Source organism: Panthera onca, chromosome A1, assembly GCF_046562875.1.
Source record: "Panthera onca isolate mPanOnc1 chromosome A1, mPanOnc1 haplotype 2, whole genome shotgun sequence".
In the NCBI taxonomy this organism is placed as follows: domain Eukaryota; kingdom Metazoa; phylum Chordata; class Mammalia; order Carnivora; family Felidae; genus Panthera; species Panthera onca.
The window spans coordinates 107,831,535-107,857,103 of record NC_138339.1 but is presented as its reverse complement, the minus strand read 5'-3'; the positions used below and the strand labels follow the sequence as shown (position 1 = coordinate 107,857,103).

Sequence of the window (25,569 nt, the reverse complement as noted above, 5' to 3'; positions counted from 1 at the left end):
TCCTTCACTGTGCAAAATATTTTTATTTTGATGCAGTCTCAATAGTTTTTTGTTTGTTTGTTTGTTTGTTAATGTTTGTTTTTTGCTTTTGTTTCCCTTACCTTGGTAGACACATCTAGAAAAAAGTTGCTGTGGCCAATGTCAAATTATTACCTGTGTTCTTTTCTAGGATTTTTAGGGTTTTAGGTGTCATATTTAGGTCTTCCATCCATTTTGGGCTTATTTTTGTGTATGGTGTTACAATGTGGTCAAGTTTCATTCTTTTGCATGTAGTGTCCAGTTTTCCCAGCACCATTTATTGAAGTGACTGATGAGATCTTGCCATTTGCCATAGCATGAATGGACCTAAAGGGTATTATGCTAAGTAAAATCAGTCAGACTGATAAAGGCTAATACCATATGATTTCTCTCATATGTGCAATTAAAAAAAATGAATAAAAGGCAGAATCAGACCCATAAATACACAGAACAAACTAATGGTTGCCAGAGGGAAGGGTTAGTGGGACAGCAAAATGGGTGAAGGGGAGTGGAAGATACAGGCTTCCAATTATGAAATGAATAAGTCACAGGGATAAAAAGGTACAACATAAGGAATATAATCAATGATATTGTAATAGTGTACCAGTGACACATGGTAGCTACACTTTTGGTAGCATAGCATAATGCATTTTGAATCTCTGTGTTGTACGCCTGAAATTAGTATAGCATTATGTGTTGTCTATACTGAAATGAAAACATAAAAAATGCTAGGCCCAGAACTGTAACTAGAAGGAACAGGAGCACTGAGATAGCTAAACCCCTAAGACACCGGGACATAGTGTGTGCTAAGACTGACAGAGCTAGGAAAGGAAGATAAATGTGAAGTAGGGTATAGCAAGGAAAAGCTGGCAACCTAGAAGATCAATAGAAACCTAAGCCGCTTTCATTATCTCTGTTCTTGATATTGTGAATATGTGTCAGAAACTATACCCCTTCATCAAAGAGTTAGATACACGTCTGTCTGGTCGAAGAGGTGGAGAAGCTGAACTGGGATTCAGGGGAAAATGGGGAAGTTTTAGGTTTGTTGAACTGACTATCCCACTTGAACAGGGTGAGCCAGCATGATAAAATCATGGGAATGGAGAACAGATTGGGAAGTGGGGAGGAAAGTATTGACTATGAAGGGCCAGCATGAAAGAATTTGAGGAAGATAGTGGAACTGTTTTTGTATCTTGATCATAGTTATGTATAATCTACCCTATGCATTTCACAAAATCCAGGGGACTGTATACTACAGAGTAATTTTACAGTACATAAAATGTTTCAAATGAAGGTGAAATGAAAACTTTTTCATAGAAACATGTCCTCAAAGTACTCATCACCAGTAAATTTGAACTATCAGAGGAAGTTCTTCAGGTATTAGGAAAATGTCATCAAATGGGATTTATATCAATACAACTGAATAGGGTGATCTTGAAATGGTAAATGTGTTGGTAAGTGTACATTTCCTTTTAATTTTCCTTAAAGGACAATTGTTAAAGCAGAATGTTAACAGTTTATCGTGTAATTGATAAATGCAAAAATAAAATGTGTGAAAACAATAATACAAAGAATAGGAAGCAAAAAATCAAAGTATACTGCATAAGTTTCCAATCTGCACATACTGTCATATATTATAATTTAAAGGAAGACTATGATAAATTAAAGATGCATATTGTAAACAAAAGAACAACCACTGAGGAGGAGAGGAGAAATAATTAGCTCTAAAGAGCCAGCAGTAAAAGACAGTAAAAGAAGAAAAACAGAAGAGGGATCATGAGACAAATAGGAAATAAGATACTGAATTTAAACTTGAACATATTGGTATTAACATTAAATGTAAGTGATATACATGCTTCAATTACAAATTTCAAACTGTATGTTTTTATAAGAAATTCACTGAAATATAAAATGAAATAATAACACATTTTTATCATCCCAACATAAATCAAAGGAGAACTGGAATTGCTATATTAATATCAGGCAAAGTAGATTTCAAAACTACAAATACTATTAAAAATAAAGAGATAATTTTCATAATTATGAAGTAATACGCCAGAAATGCATAACAATTTGAAGTATGTATGTAACTAATAGCAGAACTTGAAGCAAAAGCTGACAGAATTTAAAGAGCAAATGTATAAACCCATAATTATAATTGGAAATTTCAGGGTTTGTTTCATAAACAAATATTCTTCATATTCTGTAGAGTAAGAATATTCTACATATTCTATAGAATAAGAAGACAGAAATTCAGTAAGAAAACATTACATTTAGACAACACAACTGACATTTATGAAACATATCCAACAACAGCAGAACAGGTATTTGTTTAAAGTGCAAATGTAGTATTCTTCAAGATATACCATTTGTTGGACCATTATTTAGATTTTAAAGAAAGAAAGTAATACCACATATGTTCTCTGAGGTACAATGAAATTAAATCAGAAAACAATAGCAGAAAGTTATCTGAAACATCCTCAAATATTTGCGCATTAAAAAACGTACTTTAAAACTTAAAGTCAAAGAAGAAATCACAAGAAAAATTAGGAAATACTTGAAATTGAGTGGAAAGGAAAATGCATAAGCCATATATTGTAGGATGCAGATAAGGCAGTGGTCACTGGAAACTTTAGAGTGTAAGTACTTCTATTTGAAGAAAGGTCTAAAATCAATAATGTAAGCTTCCAGCTTGGTAAGAAAGCAAGAAGAGCATATTAAATCTTAAGTAAGCAACAGGAGGGGTGTCTGGGTGGCTCAGTCAGTTAAGTGTCTGACTTCAGCTCAGGTTGTGATCTGGTGGTTCATGAGTTCAAGTCCCGCTTCGGGCTGCGTGCTCACAGCTTGGAGCCTGGAGCCTGCTTTGGATTCTGTGTCTCCCTCTCTGCTCCTCCCCTGCTTGCACTCTGTCTCTCTCTCAAAAATAAATAAACATTAAAAGAAAAAAACCTGAAAAAATTTTTTTAAAAAAGTAAGCAACAGGAAGAAACTAACACCTGTCAGAAGTTAATAAAAAGGAAAATAGAATGAAATCAAAAGATATATTTTTAGACAATGAAATTAATATGTCACTAACTAGAGTGAACAAGAAAATACAGATAAAACACAAATGACTAATATTAGGGAAGAAGAGAGACATCATTATAGAGGCACTGACCTTAAAAGAATAATAACAATGTAGTGAAAAATTTTATGAAAAATTTGATAACCTAGATGGAATAAAACTTGAAAGAGATACAAATTATTTAAATGAATCAAGAGAAAATAGACTTTACGCACAGACCTACATCAATTAAAGGAGATGAATATGAGATGAAAACCTGTACCCTCCAAAAACAAACAAGTATTCTTTTTTTTCCCCATTCTTATTTATTTTTGAGAGAGAGAGAAGCAGGGAAGGGGCAGAGAGAGAGGGGGACAGAGGGAAAAAATAGATACTATTAGAAAAGATACCCACACATCAACACCTCTTATGAAGATAGTGTCAAAAATATTTGATAAAACATTAGTACAATTTAGTAATATATTATCATATATATAGTAAATGCTAAGGAATTTACAAAAAACCAGCAAGGAGTGAGTTTAGTACGTTTGTAGACTATAAGGTCAGTATGGTAATTCAACTATTTAAACTAGCCACAGAAGACTGCAGTAAGCAACTGGTAAAACACCAGTTATGGCAGCATCAAAAAACATGAACAATTTAGGAATAAATTTACACATTATGTAATAAAAATTAGTTTAGCATTCATAAATCAATCAATATTATTCAGTGTATCAATAGAATAGAGAAGAAAAAAATGAACATTTTGGTACATGTGGCAAAATTATTTGATAAAACTCAATACCCACTCATGATAGAAACTCTCAGAAAATGAAGAAGGAAAATTTCTCAACTGATAAAAGGCATCTGTGAAAAACCTACAGCTAAACTCAGTCATTGGTCAAAGAGACTTACTTTACTCTCTGATTGCGAACTACAGGGCTTCATTCTCACTGTTTTTTTTTTTTATTTTAAAAATTATTAAAATTTTTAAATTTACTTTTTCAGTTTTTATTTGAGTATAGTTGACACACAGTGTTACATTTTTAATTTAGATAGAATTTTTATCTCTAGACATACCATTTGTTTGTTGTTACTTTAAGACTTTTCTGTTTTTGTTTTATTCATGTTTTACTTTTAATGCTTGAACATATTTATAATAGCTGGTTTAATGTCTTTATCTGCTTATGCAGTCATTTCCACCTTTTTCTGGGTTTATTTCTGTTGCCTGATTTTTTCTGTTGGCTATAGGTCATTTTTGCTTTGCACGTATCAGGTAATTTTTTTTTGTAAGTTGGACATTTAGTTTTAATATTATTGAGTGTCTGAATATTATTATCTTCCTTTAAAGAGGTTTTTAGCAGGCATATAAATTACTAGTGATTGACTTTGATTCTTTGCAGGCCTAGTTTTAAATTTTTGTAGGTTGATTTCTAATAGGCTTTATTCTAGGGCTAATTTAGCTCTGCTCTTATGGCAGGACTCTTTAGAATCTACTAAATACCCAAGCTGTTCATTGAGATCTTGCTACTCTGGCTAATTGGAGCATGAATATCTTCCCAGCTTGCTGTGATCCGTGTGTGAATAGTTAAATTTACAGTTTACTAGCAGATGTCTTTTCCTTGGTAAATTTTCTTTATCTGGTTCTCTGGTATTTCACCCAACATGTGTTCATATTGGTATTCAACCAAAGATTTAAAGGAATCTCTGCAGTTCTCTGGAATTTTTTTCTATTTGTAGGCTTCTCCTTGCCAGTACCTTGTCTATAAACTCTAGCTATTTAGCCTCTGTACACTTAGATCTTCACTTTATCAGCAAGGCTTCTTCTATGTTCTTGGCTTCCTCCTCCCTACATAAAGATTCTAGAATTTCCCCAGGGCAGAAATCAAGGGTGATTTTTAGGCTCCCCTCATTTATGTTTCTCTTCTCAGTGTTCACAGTCCTGCCATTTATTTTGTCCAAGGTCTTATACAATTTTTTTTTAAAATATATTTCCCTAGTATTATCTATTATAATGCTGAGAGCATATCTAATTCCACTTACTTTAGGATTGCCAGAATCAGAAATAATCAATTTATTTCCTTTTCACTTGAGCCAATTTTTAAATAAAATTGTAATCATGTAAGTGTAATTAAATATATTCTCCCATTAAAACAATTATGAGAAAGTTAAAGTCTCCTTTTAGTAACTCCTACCCTTGGTCTTTCTTCCTTAAAATCTAACCAATGTTGGGGCACCTGGGTGGCTCAGTCAGTTAAGCGGCCGACTTCAGCTCAGGTCATGATCTCGCAGTCTGTGAGTTCGAGCCCCGCGTCGGGCTCTGTGCTGACAGCTCAGAGCCTGGAGCCTGTTTCTCCCTCTCTCTGACCCTCCCTGTTCATGCTCTGTCTCTTTCTGTCTCAAAAATAAATAAATGTTTAAAAAAAATTAAAAAAAAAAATCTAACCAATGTTAGCAACTTACTACATGGCCTTTTAGGGACTTTTTCTATCCATTTTTGTTTGTTTCCATAGAAAAGCCATAATACTGCTCATCTAATTTTAGGTTATATATGCTTTTAATATCATAGTTCAGAGTGCATTTATTTCTTTCACCTGACTTTTTTTAAAAGAACAAAGAGTATGTAGCAGCAATGCATGTTATTAGTACAAACAAATCTAGTTCACATTCTTTATATGCTGTAGTACTATTTTTAGCAAGAATAGACATTGGTCCTCAGTAGCTCATCTTCTACACTTGCTACAAATGCTTTCCATCTTTTTTAGGCATCTCTAGCTACCCTGGAATGTTGCCCCATTTTTCTCTTGTCCAAGTACTCCTCTTGCCTGGAGACAGACAGACTTACTCACCGCCTGTGATAGTTACCCAGGACCTTTTCTGTTTCTGGTTTTCACCTGTTTGACATGGACCATTCTTTGTGTTGTTCTCATCTATTATGTACTTGGAACTTAGATACATTGTGCTTTTATTTCTTCGCTAATCTTTCACAGGTTCCTCATAATTTCTGATTCATTGAAATCTCCCCATCTGTATTTCCTAATTCAGCGGTTGGGTTCTTTTTGTAAATGTCTTGTATTGGTTTTTTGTTTTGAGAGAGAGGATCAACTGGAATATGTACTCACTTTACCACCTTGAAACCAGTAATTTCTTCGCTCTGCCTGAATTTTTCCATCTTCTGTTTTATGAGAATCTAGAATAAAATAAACCTTTGTGTGTCGTAGTATCTCCTCCTCTCTTCCTCACTTTGTTTCCATTCAGTAATATGTTCTTCATTTTGGCCTGGGCCTGCCTGGCTATTTCTCATTATTCTCACTGTTGACATGGTAAGTTGCATTTTGTTAGCCAGAATTAAAGTTCAGGCATCATTAATAGAACTGTAAAGTAATTCTTTGGCCCACTATAAATCCTTTTCAACAGACTTTGTATTGGTCAGTGAAGTATTTTCTACTTGTGTTGTAGATTTTTAAAATATTAGAATTAGAAAATTTTGAAACCTTTTAACAAGAGTATTTTTTCTCCATTATAAATAAATAAATATATATAAAATACAATTGTGTACAGTGTACAAAATAGTGAAATGTGGTCTAACATACAACAATATCTCCTGTCCTTTCCTCTTTTAATTTACTTCATGATTTTTTAAGAGCCTGACAGAAATTAGATTAAGATGGCTTCTTTATAGATCTTTCTGATATATAAATACATCTTCCTGAAACTTTTCTTGTATATGGGGCCACCATTTAGTATCTTAATATGTATGAATGGAAGAGAAAAGTGATATAGGGCCCAGAGGAACCAGCTTGGGAGATTAAACCTAGAAATTCAGGGTGCTCTTGGTTCCAAGTCACAATGTAAATTATTCATTGAAAGGTTCTTAAAGACATTCAGTCTTCTTTCATTTGTGTAACTATGAATACAAACTTAGAAAGGATGTTTAGTAATTTCCTTGTTTATTTTGTTAATCCAATTATGGTATCTAGTTGTGTAACTGCTTGGGAAATTTAAAAAGAATTGTGCAACTTGGAAACACTATATCTATGTAAAATCTCACCTTGGACATGGGTCCGTGGGCAGAAGCCTTATTTTTCCCTGTTATTCTCAAGCAACTCTTTTTTGCCATCATAGAATGTCATTCTGTATACTCAGAAGGGACCTTAGCAACTATCTAGAAGTATTTTACAGGTGAAGAAACTGAAACCCAGAGGGGTAAAATAATTGGCCTAAGGTTCACTAAGGTCATAAACAGTCATACATCTCCATGCTGCTCTGTCCTGCATTTTTTTGATACGTGTATCGCTTCACCTATATATCATAGTTATTTTTACATATCTATTTCAGAAAGCCAAAAGTATCTCTCTTTGAAATATTTTTTGTTCTAACACAGCTGAAATATAGTTGGGGCTCTTCCAGCTGCCTACACAATTCTTCTTCTCCCTCATCCTCTTGTACTTTTCTTGAGCATCTTGATAGATTATATAGCAACTCCTTTATTCTGTCATTAGTAGAGTACAGATGGAATAAGAGATGAAAGGCCCAGGAAAGTTGTCATGAGTGGCGCTGTTTTTTCTTACACCCAGGAAAAAAGAAGAGGGTGCCAGATTTTTCTATTGAGTGTCTTATTGCTAAATTTTAAATTTAATTTGATGCTTTTTTTTTTTACTTCCCAAGTGGTTATTCCCTGAAAAAAAATTTTTTTTGTCTTTGTGGGTTTAAGGAGGGAGTGAGGAGAGGAGAGCAGTGTATATTTTCTTCCTGGCTAAAACTAGATGTGTATTTTTGTGTTTTACTCAAACATGAAATTCGTTAAATAAATCCAGAACCTGGTAATGACTAATATCATGCATTTTTATACAACAGGATAGACATGATTCAGCTGATGATCAAAGTATTTGTCATGTGTGGCACATGGATATAGAAGCTCTTCCAGAATGGATAAACTGCCTAATACAAAAAGTAAGTTCCTTAGTTTCTGAGTACAATTAGGAATGTAATCCTTTCAAGTTTTTTTATCCTCATTCTAGAGCTATTTTTTATTGAATACATGGTTTCAAGAGATAAGAAAGGGTGTATAACACTTGATTGCATTTACTGGCTTCATTATTACTGGAGTGTTATAGGTACTTTTCACCCTCAGACTTTGAACTTGGTATTTCCCCTTCCTTGATTGCTCTTGCCACAATTAATCCCCTCTTCCTTCATTTCCATATGTCTTAATCACAATGAGGCATTGCCTGTGCAAACTATCAATTGCCCTTCCCCACTATTACCACTCTTCACACTTCCTTTCTCCCTTTTCTGTTTTATATACCTATTTATATTTTACATATGCACACACACACAATAAGTAATATATAGTACTGGTAAATATGCATACGTGTATATGACATGTATAAATATAAACATTACTGCACGTGCGCGCGCACACACACACACACACACACTTTCCCACATACATATATGGCTTACTGATCCTGTTAATTGCCTAGCTCCCCTATTAGAATATAAGTTCCATGAAGTCAGAAGTTTTTCTCTGTGGTTTATTAGTGTATCTTTTAGATACACCTAGAATAGTGCCCAATGACTGAATGAAATATCCTGCATCATTCGTGTATCTACACACATATAAAATAAACTAGATAAGTAATGACCATCAGTGGTACAATCAAAATCAAATTACCACATTTTTAAGTCTCCTTGATGAAATATTATAAGAGCAGGAACTCATTTTGTTGACATTATAGTATCATTATTTCTCGCAATTCAAAACACCTATGTATTAGAAAACTATAAGTAATATGATTTTGGAAAAGTATAGCTGCCATTCTCCAATGACTTTCTTTGTTGTTGTTAAAAAATAACATCTGATAGGTATCTCTTGCATTCATTCTCACATTGTAATGATTTCCTGGGAACATGCCAATACGCTGGTTTTAAGTGTCCTGAACTTTACAAAATGTATCAGGATGCTACAGATGTTCCACTACCTCTGTTGAAAAAATAATTTTTAGCTAGTTTATTATTAATTTCCCATTTGAATATAGAAACTGTACTCTGATGTACGCAACCAATATCTTTTGGTTGTATGTAAAAAGGCAGGAAGAGCTTTATTCTGTTGGTTGGGTAAAGTTCCCTCCCACAGTGTTTGGTATGCAAGAAGTGTATCAAAACAGACACTTTTCTGTGAGATTTTACTTGCAAATTAAGCTCTGTAGACTGATTTGCTTCCTGGTTCCATAGTGTATTTTTCTTTTCATTAATTCACACTGCATCCATATTCAACCTATTGTTTGAGAGAGTCTTTTAGAATTCTTAGGAGTATTGTTGAGATGGGCATAATGTATAATATGTTATTCTAGAACTTTGGAGTTGCTTATCTCTGTTTATTAAAAGGCTTATTTCCATTTATTGGTCTGTCTACTAATCAGAAAACAGGAAGCTAGCCTTTTCTGTGGCATAGAAAACTTTCATGTGGTTGGCTTAAAAAAAAAAAAAAAAACAAAACACAAAACAAAACAACTCACATTCTCTTTGGTTACTTTACAATGAAAGCATTGTCTTATTTTCCTTTATTACCTGTAGGCCCAGTGGACAGTTGGAAAACTGAATTGCCCTTTCTGTGGGGCCCGTTTAGGGGGCTTTAATTTTGTCAGCACTCCAAAATGTTCCTGTGGCCAGCTTGCAGCTGTACATCTCTCTAAGAGCCGGACTGATTATCAGCCAACACAGGCAGGCCGACTAATGAGACCATCGCTGAAATACTTGTCACATCCTAGAGTTCAGTCAGGTTGTGACAAGGAAACTCTGCTCACAGGTGGCACCTCCAAAAACAGAAATCACAGGCTTTTAAATATGGCCCAAAATAATAATGGCCCTGGAAGATTAACAGAAGCACTCTGCCTGGAGGTACGGTCAACATATTTTCAGATGAAGAATGAAAAACTGCTCTTCAAAGCATCAGATCCAAAATACCAGCTTTTTGTTCCTCAGCTTGTGACGGGCAGATGCACTACAAGAGCTTTTCATAGGAAATCACATAGTTTGGATCTGAACATCAGTGAGAAACTGACATTATTACCCACTTTATATAAAATACATAGTAAGACTGCTGCCTGTCCCAGGCTAAATGAAACACAGCCTATTCACCTTTCAGGCTTGCCTTTAGAATCTAGTAAAAATAACTGTTCCTTTCAGATTTCATCCAATTTTGATCCTAATATGCTGCTGCAAAGATTTTCAGTGACTCCCCGTGAGACCCAGACACAAAGAGGAGGAGAATTTCAGTGTGGTCTAGAAGCTTCCGCAGTGTACACTGACCATGCTAGTTCTAACAACCTGACTTTCCTGATGGACCTGCCCTCAGCTGGTCAGAACATGATAGAGGCCTCGGACCAGGAAGAACACCTCTCTCCACTGGACTTCCTGCGCTCAGGCACTTTCTCATTGGGTGCCATTAATCAGAGGCTCAATAAAAGAGAAAGGAGCAAGTTGAAAAATCTGAGAAGGAAACAACGAAGGCATGAAAGATGGCTACAGAAGCAGGTAATTTTTTTGAGAGTTTACTAAAAATTCTGTATTACTAATACTGTGCTCTGGAGAAAGGAGCTAACTTTGGATACCTATATTATAAAAACATGGTTTTAATGAGTATTGGAAGGACATTTCTGTCAAGGTAAACTTAATAATCATGTACCTCTCTTATGATTGACAGATATAAGCCTGTCTCTGTGCTCACCTATGTTTAGAAAATGTCCTTTTGTGAGATTTTCCCAATTCTAATATTTTACGCAAATATTAATCATGATATTGAGATGAGATTGTCATATTATTTTAAATTTATTCATGTTAGGATTGTTTACAGCAATTTTATTTCAGGTTAAGTTGAAACAAAACAGTTTTTCTAATTAAATCCAATCTAGTGCCAAATTCATTGACTTTCATCACTTTTAGCCTAAATGGATATTTTCAAGGAGCCTTATGTAATTATATGCTCACATGATCCAGATATAGTTTACTGTGCTAAGTTATGAAATTCATCTTGGTAATAATTGACCCTTACTGTAATTTTATAGGAAAGTGTGCTTCTCTATGGTTTAAACTTCTGTCCCTATAATGATTTGTTCAAAAGCCATTATGTGAAGGCACTGAATAATAAATTGCAGGTGCTGAGGAGACCAGTGGAAGCCAATGGATGAGGTGCTCATGAAAATTTGAAAGTTTGAGGACCGGTATTTTCTATGTAAACTTTTTTCAAAAATTGCCTTTGTTATTTACTTGTTCATAATAAATAGCAATCCTTATTAATCAGTATGTTGAATATCAACAATGTCCTTAGAGCTTAAATATAGAAAGCTGCAACTGTGCATAATAATTCATTATTTTAAACAAGCGAACTTGTTATTTGTGATTCTAGTCATAGATTGAATACAATAAAATTACTGTGAGTGCTTCAATCAGGTTAATTATTTTTCATTGTCTGGTTGGATAGTATAATTATAGGTCATTACTACATTTTTGAGTGGATGCTGACAAGAGGATTGCAGTTTGATTTATTTGCAAGTGATGGCGTAATGTGGCATCAAGGCATATATTGTAGATTGTAAAAAAATGAATATATTTTAGCATCATTATAATATACTTCACAGCTTAATTTATCGAAGCTGTAAAATACAATATTTTTAATTGAAAATTTGACTTAAACCCATAGATACATTGGAGATGATCATATATTATGTTAATATTCAGAAATAATACCTGAAAAATAAGGTAGAGAGCTCTAAAATAATTTAACAAATAGAAATTTAAAAGAAATATACTTGCTCTGTTCTGTAAATATATGCGGACAACATCCTTGCAATTTAAAAAATGTGTTTAGTTTTTAGGCTGGGTACTTCTGAAAAGTTCATCTATATTACCGATTCCTTTCAGCATAGGAACACTGTACTTCATACAGTTTAGAGCAAAGCAAGACCAACATCAGTGGGTTTTTGTTTGTTCGTTTGTTTGTTTTTATGAAGTTACTTTTATTCATTCACATACGTGTATTTTAGCCAGCCTGCCTGGCTAATGGATCAGAATGAATGAATTCTAGTCAGATCTGTGACACTTCAGGATAGGGGGTAATATGGCAGGACCCTAAGAGGTTTGGTTGGTTGCACAGGAGATATAGGCAAACAAATGCCGATAGATCGTCCGCTTAGCTGTAGCAGCGTGGAAATGACAGTTAGTGATGCGAGCACACACCATGGTTAGAGCCAGAAAGAAGAAAAATTTTCAACTGTTTTGCTAAGTGAAACAAAAGAATAAATCCTAGAAAGATTTAGTATTTGAGATAAATTAATGGTTTAGCTATTCAGTTCATTCCGTGTTTAGTAAAGAGTAGTTAATTCTGTAAACATTTACCAAATATGTGTTTCATATACCATGCCTTTGAGTAATGACTTCATCATAGATCCTGCCCTTTTTTAAATGAGGAAGATAAGCATACAAGATATAAAGGCAAAGTTATCCATTAATGATAAATTTTTTTAAGTTTAAAATAATTTCGTTGGGAAATCTAGATTTCTGACTTTCATTTGATATTTTTAATGATTTTTTTCACAAGCTAGACATCTTTATGTGGCATTTACCTAGTGTTATTGACACTAGAAAAAGTTATTTAAATTTTTGAAGCTTTGGGGTATAAATGAGACTAACATTGAAACAGAAACTATAGCCAACTTTCAGTGTTTTATTCAACAGATGTTAATTAAACATCTACTTTGGGGGAAGATAGTGCTGAGCGAACTTGGTTTTTTTATTCATCATAGTCTTTTTGAGTGTTTTGTTTTAGTTTTTGTAATTATTATGCAATAAAATTGATTTATTCTTGGCATATAGCTCTATGATCTAAATACACAGGTTCATATAACAGCCACCATGATGGGGATACAGGATAGTTTCATCAACCTCAGAATCTCCCTTCTGCCTCTGTAATTGTGCCTTGATTATATCTTTATAATCATATCTTTGCCCTACCTCTAATCTCTGAAAAACACTGATTTGTTCTCTATTACTTTAGCTTGTCTCTTTGATGATGTTATAAATAATAATGTAATGTTATAAAATTAGAATCATATATAACTTCTAGAGACTGGCTTCTTTTACTCAGTACAGTTGCCTGTGAGAACCGTCTAAGTTATTTCATATATCTACTGTTTGTTCTTTTTTATTGTTCAGTAATATTCCATCATATTAATAAACCAGTTTGTTCACCTGTGATGGCAGGTGAGTAGTTCCAGTTGTTTTGGCAATTATGAGTAGAGCTGTTAGAAGCATTTCTGTTCTTTTTGTGTGTGTGTGTGAACCTAAGTTTTTTCATTTCTCTAGGGTAAATAGTAAGATTACTGGATCATATGGTAAGCATATATTTAACTTTATTGGAAACTGTCAAATTGTTTTCCAGTTTGGAAATGGCTATACTCTTTTGTATTCCAAGACAGGATGTATGGGAATTTGCTTTGCTGTCACTCCTCACTAACACCTGGTAGTCTCAGTATTTTTTATATTGTCATAAGTAGATAGGTAGTTGTATCACATTGTGGTTTCAGCTTGCAATTTCCTAATGGCATTTTCCTTATGATGTTGAACATTTTTCATGTGCTTATTTGTCCATTTGTATATATTGTTTAGTGAAGTGTCTGTTTAAATCTTTTAGTTATCTTTAATTGGGTTGTGTTCTTTGTGTTGAGTTGTAAAAGTTCTTTGTATAGTTTGGATGTGAGTTTTTCATTGCTTGTGTGATGTGTAAAGATTTTCTCTGAGTTTGTAGCTTGTCTTTTCATTCTCTTAACATTTTTTTCCTATAAAAACATATTTAATTTTGATGAAATCTGATTTCTCATTTTTTAAAATCAGTTATGCCGTTGGTGTCATATCTAAGATCTCTTTTGCTTAACTCTAGGTTACAAAGATTTTCTCCTGTGGTTTTGTCTAAAAGTTCTATAATTTTAAGTTCCCCATTAAGAACTAGGATTCATTTTGAGTGTATTTTCTCAATACGGTGTAAGGTTAGGTCAAGATTTCTTGTTTTGCATGGAGATGCTCGATTGCTCCAGCACCATTTGTTGAAGACACTGTCCTTTGTCCATTGAAATGTTTCTGCAACTTTATCGAAGATCATTCGGCTGTGTGTGCGTGGGTCTATTTCTGGATTCTCTTACCTTCAGTTCATTTTGGGGTCTCTCTCATTGCCAGTAGTTCTTTGTCTTAGTTATCATAGCTTTATAATAAGGCATAAAATAGGATTCTAGAATTCCTCTAACTTGTTATTTTTCAAACTTGTTTTACTTATTATATAGTTCCTTTGACTTCACATATAAAATTTAGAATTGGCCTGTTTATGTTTACAAAAAAACCTTGTTGGTATTTTAATTGTATTATATGAAATCTACAGATCAACTTCGGAAAACTGAAATCATTACTATGTTGATTTTCTTAATCCTTGAACGTGGTATGTCTCTCCTTTTATTTAGGTCTTTGATTTCTCTCATCCACATTTTTGCACTTTTTATCATTCAGAACTTGTGCATGTTTTGTCAGATTTATACCTACTTACTTTTTGGTGTTATTCATTTTAAAAAAATTGTTGAAAATTGTGTATTACTAGTGTACACAAACACAATTGTTTTGACTTTGTGTCTTCTTATGTTGAAGGTACAGATCTCTGACATCTTTTATCAGATTTATCTCTCAGTATTCATATTTTTTATACTGTTGTTAAATGATATTGTTTTCTTAAATTTCAATTTCCAGTTGTTCATTGATAATATGTAGAAATAAAATTGAGTTTATATGTTGATCTTGTGTCTTAGAACTTTTCTAATCTTACCTATCTGGATCCCATTGTGTTTTCTACTTAAATGATCATATCTGTAAAGAAAGACAGCATTAGTTCTTCCTTTCCAATCTGGAATTTGTTTCTGTTTTTTGTGTTACTAAAGTAGCTAGAACATCCAGCACAATACTGAGTAAAGATGAGGAGAACAGACATCCTTGTCTTTTTCCTGGTATTAGGATGAAAGCATTCAGTCTCTCGTCATTAAGTAACATGTCAGTTTTAGGTGTTGTGTAGATGCGCTTTATAAGGTGGAGGAAGTTTCCTTATATTCCAAGTTTGCTAAAAGTTGTAAATGGATGTTGAATTTTGTCAGGTGTTTTTTCTGCATCGATTGATACGATTATGCATTTTCAGTATTGGTACCGATTAATCAATCAGTCCCACAGTAAGCACCACTTTATTATGTTGTATTCTATTCCTGTATATAGCTGGATACTACTTGCAATATTTATTTGTGAGATTTTTTTTTTTTTTTAACCTCTGTACAGGAAGGATATTGACCTGAAGTTTTCTCTCTTTTTGTACTGTCTTTGTGTGTTTTGGTATCATGACAGTACTAGCCATGTAAAAAGAGTTAGGAGATAATCTTTCCTCTTCTATTTCCTAGAAAATATTATGAAGAATTGATGTCATTTTTTCTTAAATATTTGGCAAGGAAACTTTCTGGGCCTGAAGATTTCTTTTTTGGAAGATTTTTGACTAGTAATTCAATTTCTTCAGTAGTTGTAGGACAATTTATGTTACCTGTTTCATTTTGAGTACATTTCAGTAGTTGTTTTCAATTAATTATCTAAGTTTGTATTGTTGAAATTATGTGTTTAGTATTGTTCATAATATTCCTTTATAATTATTTTAATGTCTCTTGGGTCTGTAATGACATCTTCTTTTTAATCCTTACCATGCCAGTTTGTTTCTTTTTCTTTTTCCTTTTTTTAAATTTTATTTTAGTTTTGCTAGAGGTTTATCGATTTTATTGATCTTTTCAAAGAACCAGCCTTGGGTTTCAATTATTTTTTCTATTGTTTGCTATTTTTAAGTTCTTAATTTCTACTCTTACCTTTAATATTGTCTTCATTTTCCTTGCTTTGACTTCATTTTCTTTTCTCTTAGAAAAAAATACTTTGTGATAGAAACTTATCAAGTGGAAAATTTTTTTTCTCATCTAAGCATTTAATTCTATAAACTTCCCTTTAGTTACTGAATTACCTACATCCTGTGACTTTTATGTTGTATTTTTATTATAATTCAGTTCAAACCATTTTCTAATTTCCTTTGAGACTTCTTTTTTGGCCCACCTTGTTGGTCTAAGTGGTTAGTATGATCATGAAAAGACTGAAATACTAGCATTTTGAGGAAATTAATAAAAAATTTCTTCCTGGGGAAAATAGTTCTTCCTTTCGGTTAAGGGAAGGTAAAGCTCTCTCTAGTATAGTTGCATAATATTTTTTAATTTAAGTCTATGTAATATGAATAAAAGAAAATATCTCTTAAAGAGATATCTTTAAGACCCCAGGAAGCTATTGTGAAAAGAGAATTTACCTTACCTTTCTGTGGAGTGTTGTGCATGAGAATATAAAATAATTGACCAAATATCATGGTTTGTAATAAATCATTGAACTTCTACAATGACTATGATATATTGTAGTCATAAAACATAATTATTTTAAATGAGTTCAGACTCATTTAATAGAATTGAATTAATTAAATGAGCTAAGACTACTTGTATTATTACAAAGGTATGATTTAGACACTTGGGAGAATAGAAGCCAAGAAATTATATTAAGGACCCACTTATAGTTTATCTAGAAAAGATATTTTCCACAAGGCACTAAATTTCATTTTCATGGATTTGTCACAGTGATCATTTTGAACTTTGCATAAATTTCAAAGGAGTTCATTTAATCATTTACACTTGATTTGTCATCTTCAAATTATGCACAAATCATATTCCAAATACATATTTGGTTGTCTCTTTAAAAGAGGAATTTTTGCATATCTGAATTATAATAGTAATCCACCTATTGAACAATTATTCCCAATTTTTTCTCTTTGTCCAGCAGAAAATTAATGGTTTATTGACAGAAAAAGCCTTAGTAATGAAAATCTGACATTTAGAATTACATGCCACAGATCTTACTGGTTTCATTAAACATAGAAACATAGTCACGAAATGGTCTTTTAGGAAAGAACATCATGACTTTTAGTTATAGGGAGACAAAGTATTATTTATTTCTCTGTCTACTTTGTGTAAATTTATTTTTTCAGTTTAAGTTTGTCACTCTTCTTTTTCTTTTTTTATTGAGTTATAGTTAACATACAGTGTTATTTTAATTTCAGGTGTACAATATATGATGCAACAATTCTATACATTACTCAGTGCTCATCAAGATTAGTCTACTCTTAATCCCATTCACCTATTTCACCCATTCCCCACCTACCTCCCCTCTGGCAAACATCAGTTTGTTGTTTGCATTTAAGAGTTAGTTTTTGTTTGTCTCTTTTTTCCTTTGTTTATTCATTTGTTTTGTGTCTTAAATTTCACATATGAGTGAAATCATACAGCATTTGTCTTTCTCTGTCTGACTCATTTCACTTAGTATAATACCTTGTCCATCCATGTTGTTGCGAATGGCAAGATCTCATTCTTTTTTATGGCTGAGTAATATTCCACCATGTCTGTCTGTGTGTCTGGATACATATACATACACACCACATTTTACTTATTTATCCATTTATGGATGGATGTATACTTGGGTTGTATCTCTGTCTTGGTTCTCATAAATAGTGCTGTAGTAAACATAAGGGTACGTATATCTTTTTAAATTAATGTTTTCATTTTCCTTGGGTAAATATCCAGTAGCGGAATTACTGAATCATATGCTAATTCTATTTTTGATTTGCTGGGGAGCATCCATAATGTTCTCCATAGTGGCGGCACCAATTTGCATTCCCAGCAACAGTACATGAGGGTGCATTTTCCTACATATGTTCGTCAGCACTTGTTATTTCTTGTCTTTTTTACGTTAGCTGTTCTGACAGATATGAAGTGATAACTCATTGCAAATTTTATTTGCATTTCCTTAATGATTAATAATATTAGACATTTTTTTTCTTTTTTTTTTTTTTTACATTTATTTTTATTTTTGAGAAACAGAGTGAGACGAAGCGTGAGTGGGGGAGGGGCAGAGAGAGAAGGAGACACAGAATCTGAAGCAGGCTCCAGGCTCTGAGCAAGCGGTCAGCACGAATCCATGAACCATAAGATAATAACCTGAGCCAAAGTTGGACGCTTAACCAACTGAGCCACCCAGGCGCCCCATATTAAACATCTTTTTATGTTGCCTGTTGACCGACTCTCTTCATTTTATTAGTGTAACAACATTTAGGGCTTGCTCAATAAGTTGATACTTCTACATTTGTTCTACCTTCCAGGAAGTCACCCTCAACTGAGAAAATAAGATACAAATAAGTTGTCAAAAAGGCATAAGCAAATACCTTAACTTTGTTTTCCTGCCATTTCAATTGATTTCAAAATACAGGTAAATGAATAACTGTATATAGAGCAAAAGTATGTAGAATTGATAATTCCCTTATCTTAAGATCTAAATTTTCTAATGCTTAGCACAATACTCTATGCATAGTAGGTAATCAGGGATTTTTTTAATAAAAGCTTTTTTTTATTTTAGCATAGTTTTTGGATTTTTTATAAAAGTTGTGAAACTAGTACAGAGAGTTCCCCTATGCCAACACCTAGTTAACCCTATTATTAGTAACTTACATTGGTATGGTACATTTACAATTAATCAGTATTGATATATTATTATTAACTAAATTTTATATTTTATTCACAATTCTGTAGTTTTTATCTAAAGTTCTTTTTTTCTGTTCTAGGATCCTATCCAGGGTACCACATTTTATTACATTTAGATACCATGTCTCATTAGGCTCCTCTTGCCTTTGCCAATTTCTCAGACTTTCCCTGTTTTTGATGACCTTGACAGTTTTGAGGAATGCTGATTAGCTATTTTGTAGAATGTCCCTCAAATAAGATTGCCTCATGGTTGTTTCATGATTAGACTGGAATTATTTTTAAACAATTTTTTTAAGTTTATTTATTTATTTTGAGAGAGGCAGAGCATGAGCAGGGGAGGGGCAGGGAGAAAGGGAGAGAGGGAGAATTCCAAACAGGCTCCATGTGGTCAATGTGCAGAGCTCAACATGGAACTGGGACTCATGAAACCATGAGATCATGACCTGAGCTGAAATGAAGAGTCAGATGGTCAACCAACTGAACCACCCAGGTGCTCCTAGACTAGGATTATAGATTTTGTCATGGGTCCCCAACACTACCTCCACATTCAATGATTCACTAAAAGGACTCACAACACTCACCCTATAGTCACACCCACATCTGTGTATTATTATAGTATAAGGATACAAACCAACATCAGCAAAGGGAAAGGTGCATGGGGCAAATTCTGGAACAAACCAGATAGAGCTTCCAAGAGTCCACTGAGTTCTGTAAAATGAACTTAGTTCTTCCATCAACAAGTTGTGACAACATGTTCAATGTTGTATGCCGGGAAATCTTATTACAGAGTCAATGCCCAGGGTTTTTATTGGAGGCTGGCCATGTGGACACCTTCTGCCTGGAACATACCAAAATTCTGGACTCCAGAAAGAAAGCAGGTAATCAGCATAAACCATATGTTTTTGTTTAGACATGAAGCACAGTGAGCCAGTCTTATCAGTTAGGTTGATGAGCCCTCCAGAAATTGAAATACTCAGATGTCAATCAAGGGCCAACCTTTTAAGTGTAGATAGATATGCTACATTAGCACTTTTCTGGACATGGGTTTTGGGGAAGAAGACCACAGAGATAAAATGCTGTTTTCATGACATAAGACATCATGTCAAGGATATATACTACTGACATGACATCAGTACTGATGCTAGCCCAGGAATGGGGGAGGGGGAATAATAATAATTATCACACTTACATATCCCTTATGTATTGCTGCTGTAACAAATAACCAAAAACATAGTAGCTGTAAACAATATAGTTTTATCATCTTATAGTTCTGGAGGCCACATTCTGAAAATGGATGTTATGGGGCTAAAATCAGTATGTTGAAAGGGTTGCCTTCCCCCTAGAGGCCCTGGGGTGGAATCTGTTACTTGGCCTGTCTCTGTTTCTTGGTTTGTGTCTTCCTTCCAGCAGCAGCATCATTCCAACCTCTGTTTCTTCTGTCACTTCTTCTCTTTGACCTATTTAGGGGCCCTCGTAATTATACTGGCCCACCTGGAATATGCAAAGTAATCTCCCCATTTTAAGGCATAAGTTGATCACAACTGCAAAAGTCCCTTTTGCCATGTAAGATAACATATTCAGAAGTTCAGGGATTAGGACATGGACATCTTTCGGGAGCCATTATTTTGCCTACCTCATGAAGCTTACTATAGGCTGGGTATTTTTCCGAGCTCTTGATTTCATCTAATTTTACACCATTTTATGAGATAAGTTCTATTGTCAACATTTTATGGATGGAGTAACTAAGTATTGGAGAGGTTAAATAACTTCCCTAGGCCCACAAACCTAGTATGTGGCAGATGTAGATCCCAAACTCCATGCTGAAAAGTGACCTCTCAAGAAAGATTTCCCACATGTTTTATCATTCTTAGATGATTAAGAAAACATTTTATCATATACCTTAATTTTTCTTTCATCCTTTTGTTCATTTAACTGGTATCTGTTGGGTAGATGACTCTTGGCCAGAAGCTATACTAAATATTGAGGTTACAACAATGAATGAAATATGATTCTTTGACTCAGGGACCTTTGAGTGAAGGGGGAAGGCACATATGAGTATCAGTGATCTTTTTCTTAACGCATTTGCAGAAATGTCGTATCATCATGATGTTTGGACAACAGCTTTTTAAATCCAGGATTGTTTTGGATTTAACAAATGTTGGATTTAACAAACAGACCTTGAGATACACTGAGAATCCCAGAGCAGTCCCAAAGAAAGTAAGCTTGGTTGCGGAAGGGTAGGAAGATTATGCAGAAGTGAGAAGATTGATGGCAAAGAAGAAAAGAGAAACGATTAACTGAGGAACAGTTATGAGGGAGTGGTAAGAAACATATGTTTGATTCTGAAGATGCCATGTGGTTGCTGAGTAATTTTAGGCTAGGTCCACAGTAAGAGCTCAGTAAGTAATTGCTGAGTACATGAATTGAACAAATAAATAATGTAGCCAACACTTTACGCGTGGAAAATAATTTAAGGGTCCTGGCTAACATTGGTTCCTTAACGCTGATTGCAAGTTGGAATCCTCTGAGGAGCTTTGAAAAACTGCCAGTGCCTGGGCTCTATCAGGTTATACTTCAGTTGGTCTAGACTGGACATCACTATGTGTGTTTTTGTATGCTAAAATGTATATACATACAGTATATTTTAATTTTCAAGTGATTGTAATGTATAGCCAGAGTTGAGAACTATTGGAAAGAAGGGAGATCAATAAAGAATTTATTAACAAGAGCAACGAGAATTTATTCTGATTGATATTGCAGAGGAGAGGCAGCTGGCTAGAACCAGACTGAGGAGGAATTAGATGAAGAAGCCTATTGGAAAGGACAAGATACTTTGATCTTATACCTTCTAACACCTAATATAGCTCCTTGCATATAGTAAAAGACAGTACATACTTATGTCCAAGTGACATTTAATATCTTCACATAGCTTTTCTTAGCCTAGTGTTATGAGAATGAGAGTTCTGACTAAGAGCAACCTGAAGGGAGGGAGTGGAATGAAGAGTTTCTGGCTGTGAGAGTGATGGTAGCAGCAGTTAGAAGTTACTGAGCCTAAGTGTATGCTAGGTACATTACAAGGTGTTTTACTTGTATCCCCTCTTTCCCATGAGCTGGTAGCTTGCCGGAGCAGGAGGAAGCTCTGAGGAAGGCAGGCTTTGGACACTAGAGAGGAGCATGAAGGCACTGACTTCCCCAGGCACTGAAGGGAAAAGGCAGTGGGGTGTAAGAGAATGGCAAGGAGGCATGCTATCCTTTCCCAAATTTTGTGTAAGACCATTTGGAAAAAGGAGAAAACAGAATCATCAGTAACCTAGTCCCAAAGTGACACTTAAGGAAAATTGGAGCTTATCATGTAGGACTGAGCTTAGTCTAGGTGTGTCGGGTGAATAGATCTAGACTGTGTCTTCAGTTCTTCTGGCCTCTTGTGCTCTGGGAAGATTGTGCCTGGTTTTCATTCTAAAGCTCCACATTTGGCTTCATTTACCACATTAACCAAGGTGGTTTATACACAGTCCACCTGTTGTCCCTTATTCCATTTCTGTACTAACCTATTTTTTTTTTTTGAGATGACAATTTAAGAATTTAAGTACCAGTGTATTCATAGATATATACTGATTTTTCTTTTAATATGCCAGGACCTGGATGAGACACATGAAATGGGTGTGGGTGTGCGCACGCGCATGCGGTCTAGGCCTTGGGTGTAAAGACTAGAACTTTTCAACTCATTATAAGGATAACTGATGGTCATTTCACAATAGAGCTCTCCATGGAGTTTGCTGGGGCTGTCGTCAGGCATTCTACCTCAAGTTTGACTTCTACCAAATCTTGCTTTCTTTCCCTCCACAAGGATATTCCCTAATAAATATCCTGCAAATTCCATCTCAGGATCTGATTCTCAGAAAACTCACTCTAGAGCAACTGGTCACACAGGTCTATGAAGCTTACTTCTCTAAGGAAGGGGGGAAACAGGTCTTACAGTACCTTTGATTTTACACAAAGAGGAACTTGGGCTGAGACATGAGAGGAGGCTCCCCTCCATTAACAAAGCCTCAAGTAGTCAATCCATGTACTAACCTATTTTTTAAAACCATAGGGCCTTCTTGTCCTGCTCAAACTTCCTTGAAACTGCACAGTGCTGAGACATGTGTCACCCAATCTTCTCATATTTAAGAACGTCACAATGTCAGCTTCTCTTTGTCCCCAAACTGGGGATGTAGCTGGAATCCTCTCCCTGGCTCTGCATGACCAGTTTGAACTGCTGTCACCTGGGCTTTCTTTTACAAAGTAATATTTTAAAGGTAATTTTCAGTTTCAGAAGCAGCATAACATTGTTAGAGAAAATGCAGAAAAGTAAAAATTACATTTACATATCAATCGTTTAAATATCAAATTGAATAGAGTGGTTGCCTAAGAAGGGAAGGGAGAATATGATCCAGGGTGCTGTATAGGGGGCTCCAGCTCTATTAATTATGTTCCTAAGATGGATAGTATTTTTCACAGGTGTTATCATTTGTTTTACTTTTTTTAATGTCTCTAACATTGTGTAATACAATTGAAGCATCAATTATAAATCATAGCATTCTAATAATGTCATGCCCTTTTTATTCTTTTTTTTTTTTTTTTTTTTTTTTTGCCTCAAAATCTTAAACCATTCACCTTTGTTCTTGTTTTAAGGCTAGAGGCTACAACAGATAATATAGGCAAGTAGTCTTACCTAATAGGCTTAATTTTTTATAGTGCTTGTCTAATATTCTATCAATAAACATTGATTAATAAACCAAAAGCAAAACTTTCTGCAAAAAAATAACTCTATATCTGTATTGAATTAAAATAAGCTTTTCCACTCTAATAATTGTGCTTTTATGACCCTCTCTGGAATGCTAGTTTGTAAAGGCTATATGGATCATCTAGTTTTCCAACACCAGAGGGCACCAAATTTCCTCTTGGAGCGAAACAATCAGCCATTTCTTTCCATCAAAGAATTTCATCTACTGGGGTAGAGTATGGAATGGTATAAATTTTAGTTTCTTGTCAAATCAAAACAGTAGAGAATGTGTGCTTTGTGAGAAGGAGTTTACAAAATAATAAGAATGCTTTCTCTTTTTGCCATCAGCTAAGAACCTGTCACTGTTTGTAGTAAGCTGCTTTTCAGTGGTATTTATTATGTTTATTAGAGGGAGTAACACAGGCACTCTGCAATAATATTTAGGATAAAATATTTTGAAGGAGCTATGGATACTCCATATATTTTGGTTTAAGTTTCAGGTGGCATGTCTAGTTTTCTGGAAATGTACATGGCCCTAAATGCAGGATAAAATCAGTGGCAAATGTTGTGCTTCAGTGTGGAAGGGGATGCTGGCTGAGGGAAGTGAAATGATACAAGCTAGTAGATGACAGTGAACTGTTTACACATTAATGTTTGGCAGGGTTTTTTAAACTTGAATCTGATAAATCATCTTTCCCCTATTCTTGAATAAAAGAAAATTCAGAACAGGGCCATACTAGCCAGTGAGTTCTTTTGACTAAATTTTTTGGCCAGGTGAACATTTAAATCTATTTTGCAGTGTAAGTTAAATTACTTAAAATTACTGGATCTTTCTTTTTCCCTTGTATCTTCAGGAACAGCAACTAATCATCTATGTTGTCTAATCACTAACAATTACAAATGAGGCAATTTCCGCCATCAAGCAGCAGCACAATTCAGTAGGAAAAATACCAAGCATGTATTTTAAGGAAATCAGGGTTTGAGCTCCTTCTGTGTACTTTGATGGTATATTAGTTTCCTAATGTTACTGTAACAAATTTCCACACATTTAGTAACTTCCAACAACACTAATTTATTGTAGCTCTGGAGATTAAAAGTCTGAAATGGATCTCACTGGGCTAAAATCAAGGTGTTGGTGGGTTTTATTACCTTCTGGAGGCTCTAGAAGAGAAACTATTTTGTTTGTTTGCCTTTTCTAGCTTCTAGAGTCCACATTTCTTTGTTCATGCCTACTTTTATCTTCAAAGCCAACAGTGGCTGGTTAAGTCTCTCTCTTTTTTTTTTTAAACGTTTATTTATTTTTGGGACAGAGAGAGACAGAGCATGAATAGGGGAGGGGCAGAGAGAGAGGGAGACACAGAATCGGAAGCAGGCTCCAGGCTCTGAGCCATCAGCCCAGAGCCTGACGCGGGGCTCGAACTCACGGACCGTGAGATCGTGACCTGAGCTGAAGTCGGATGCTTAACCGACTGAGCCACCCAGGCACCCCAGGTTAAGTCTCTCTTAAGATGCCATCTCTTTCCTTTTGACTCTTCTGTTGCCCTTTTCCCATTTAATGACTCTTTTAATTTACATTGGGCCCACCCAGTTAATTCAGGCTAAACTCCTTATTTTAAGGCCATCTGATGAGGAACTTTAATTCCATCTGAAGTCTGCCTTTAGCCATTTAACATAACCACAGGATCCAGGGATTAGGCTATTGGGATCTTTGGTTGGAGGAGGAGATTATTCTGCCTACCACAGATGGTTTTAGTAGAGTTTATGAGTTAAGCCAATCTTGAGAGAAAAGTGGTAGCTGCTTATAGGTCTTGAAAGCTTGGGGGGAAAATTAGTGTTTTCTCTGACCTTCCCTGGAGTTTTCCACATTACTCACTTCTGTAGTTTTCTTGTGTTTCTGAAGATTAATGTGTTTTAGTGGCATAATTAATTAGTACAGTATTAGACATTACCACCATAATTTGGCTAAAGTGATTATTAGTCCTTCAGGTCTTCCCTAAGTTGGGTGAAGGGTCATCAAGTTTAGATGGAGAAGCTGGATCAGAAAAAGTAAGAGGCGC

General features: G+C 34.6%; 1 protein-coding gene across 3 annotated transcripts in view; it reads left to right on the top strand.

Annotated features, from left to right (window-relative positions):
• RNF180 (ring finger protein 180) overlaps positions 1-25,569 on the top strand; it is a 204,405-nt gene that overhangs the window by 40,582 nt on the left and 138,254 nt on the right. For all 3 annotated transcript variants that reach the window (XM_060635687.3, XM_060635689.3, XM_060635688.3), the window contains 2 exons: positions 7,919-8,014; positions 9,641-10,600. In XM_060635687.3, coding sequence (XP_060491670.2) covers positions 7,919-8,014; positions 9,641-10,600 — 1,056 coding nt within the window. The remainder of the gene's footprint in view (positions 1-7,918; positions 8,015-9,640; positions 10,601-25,569) is intronic.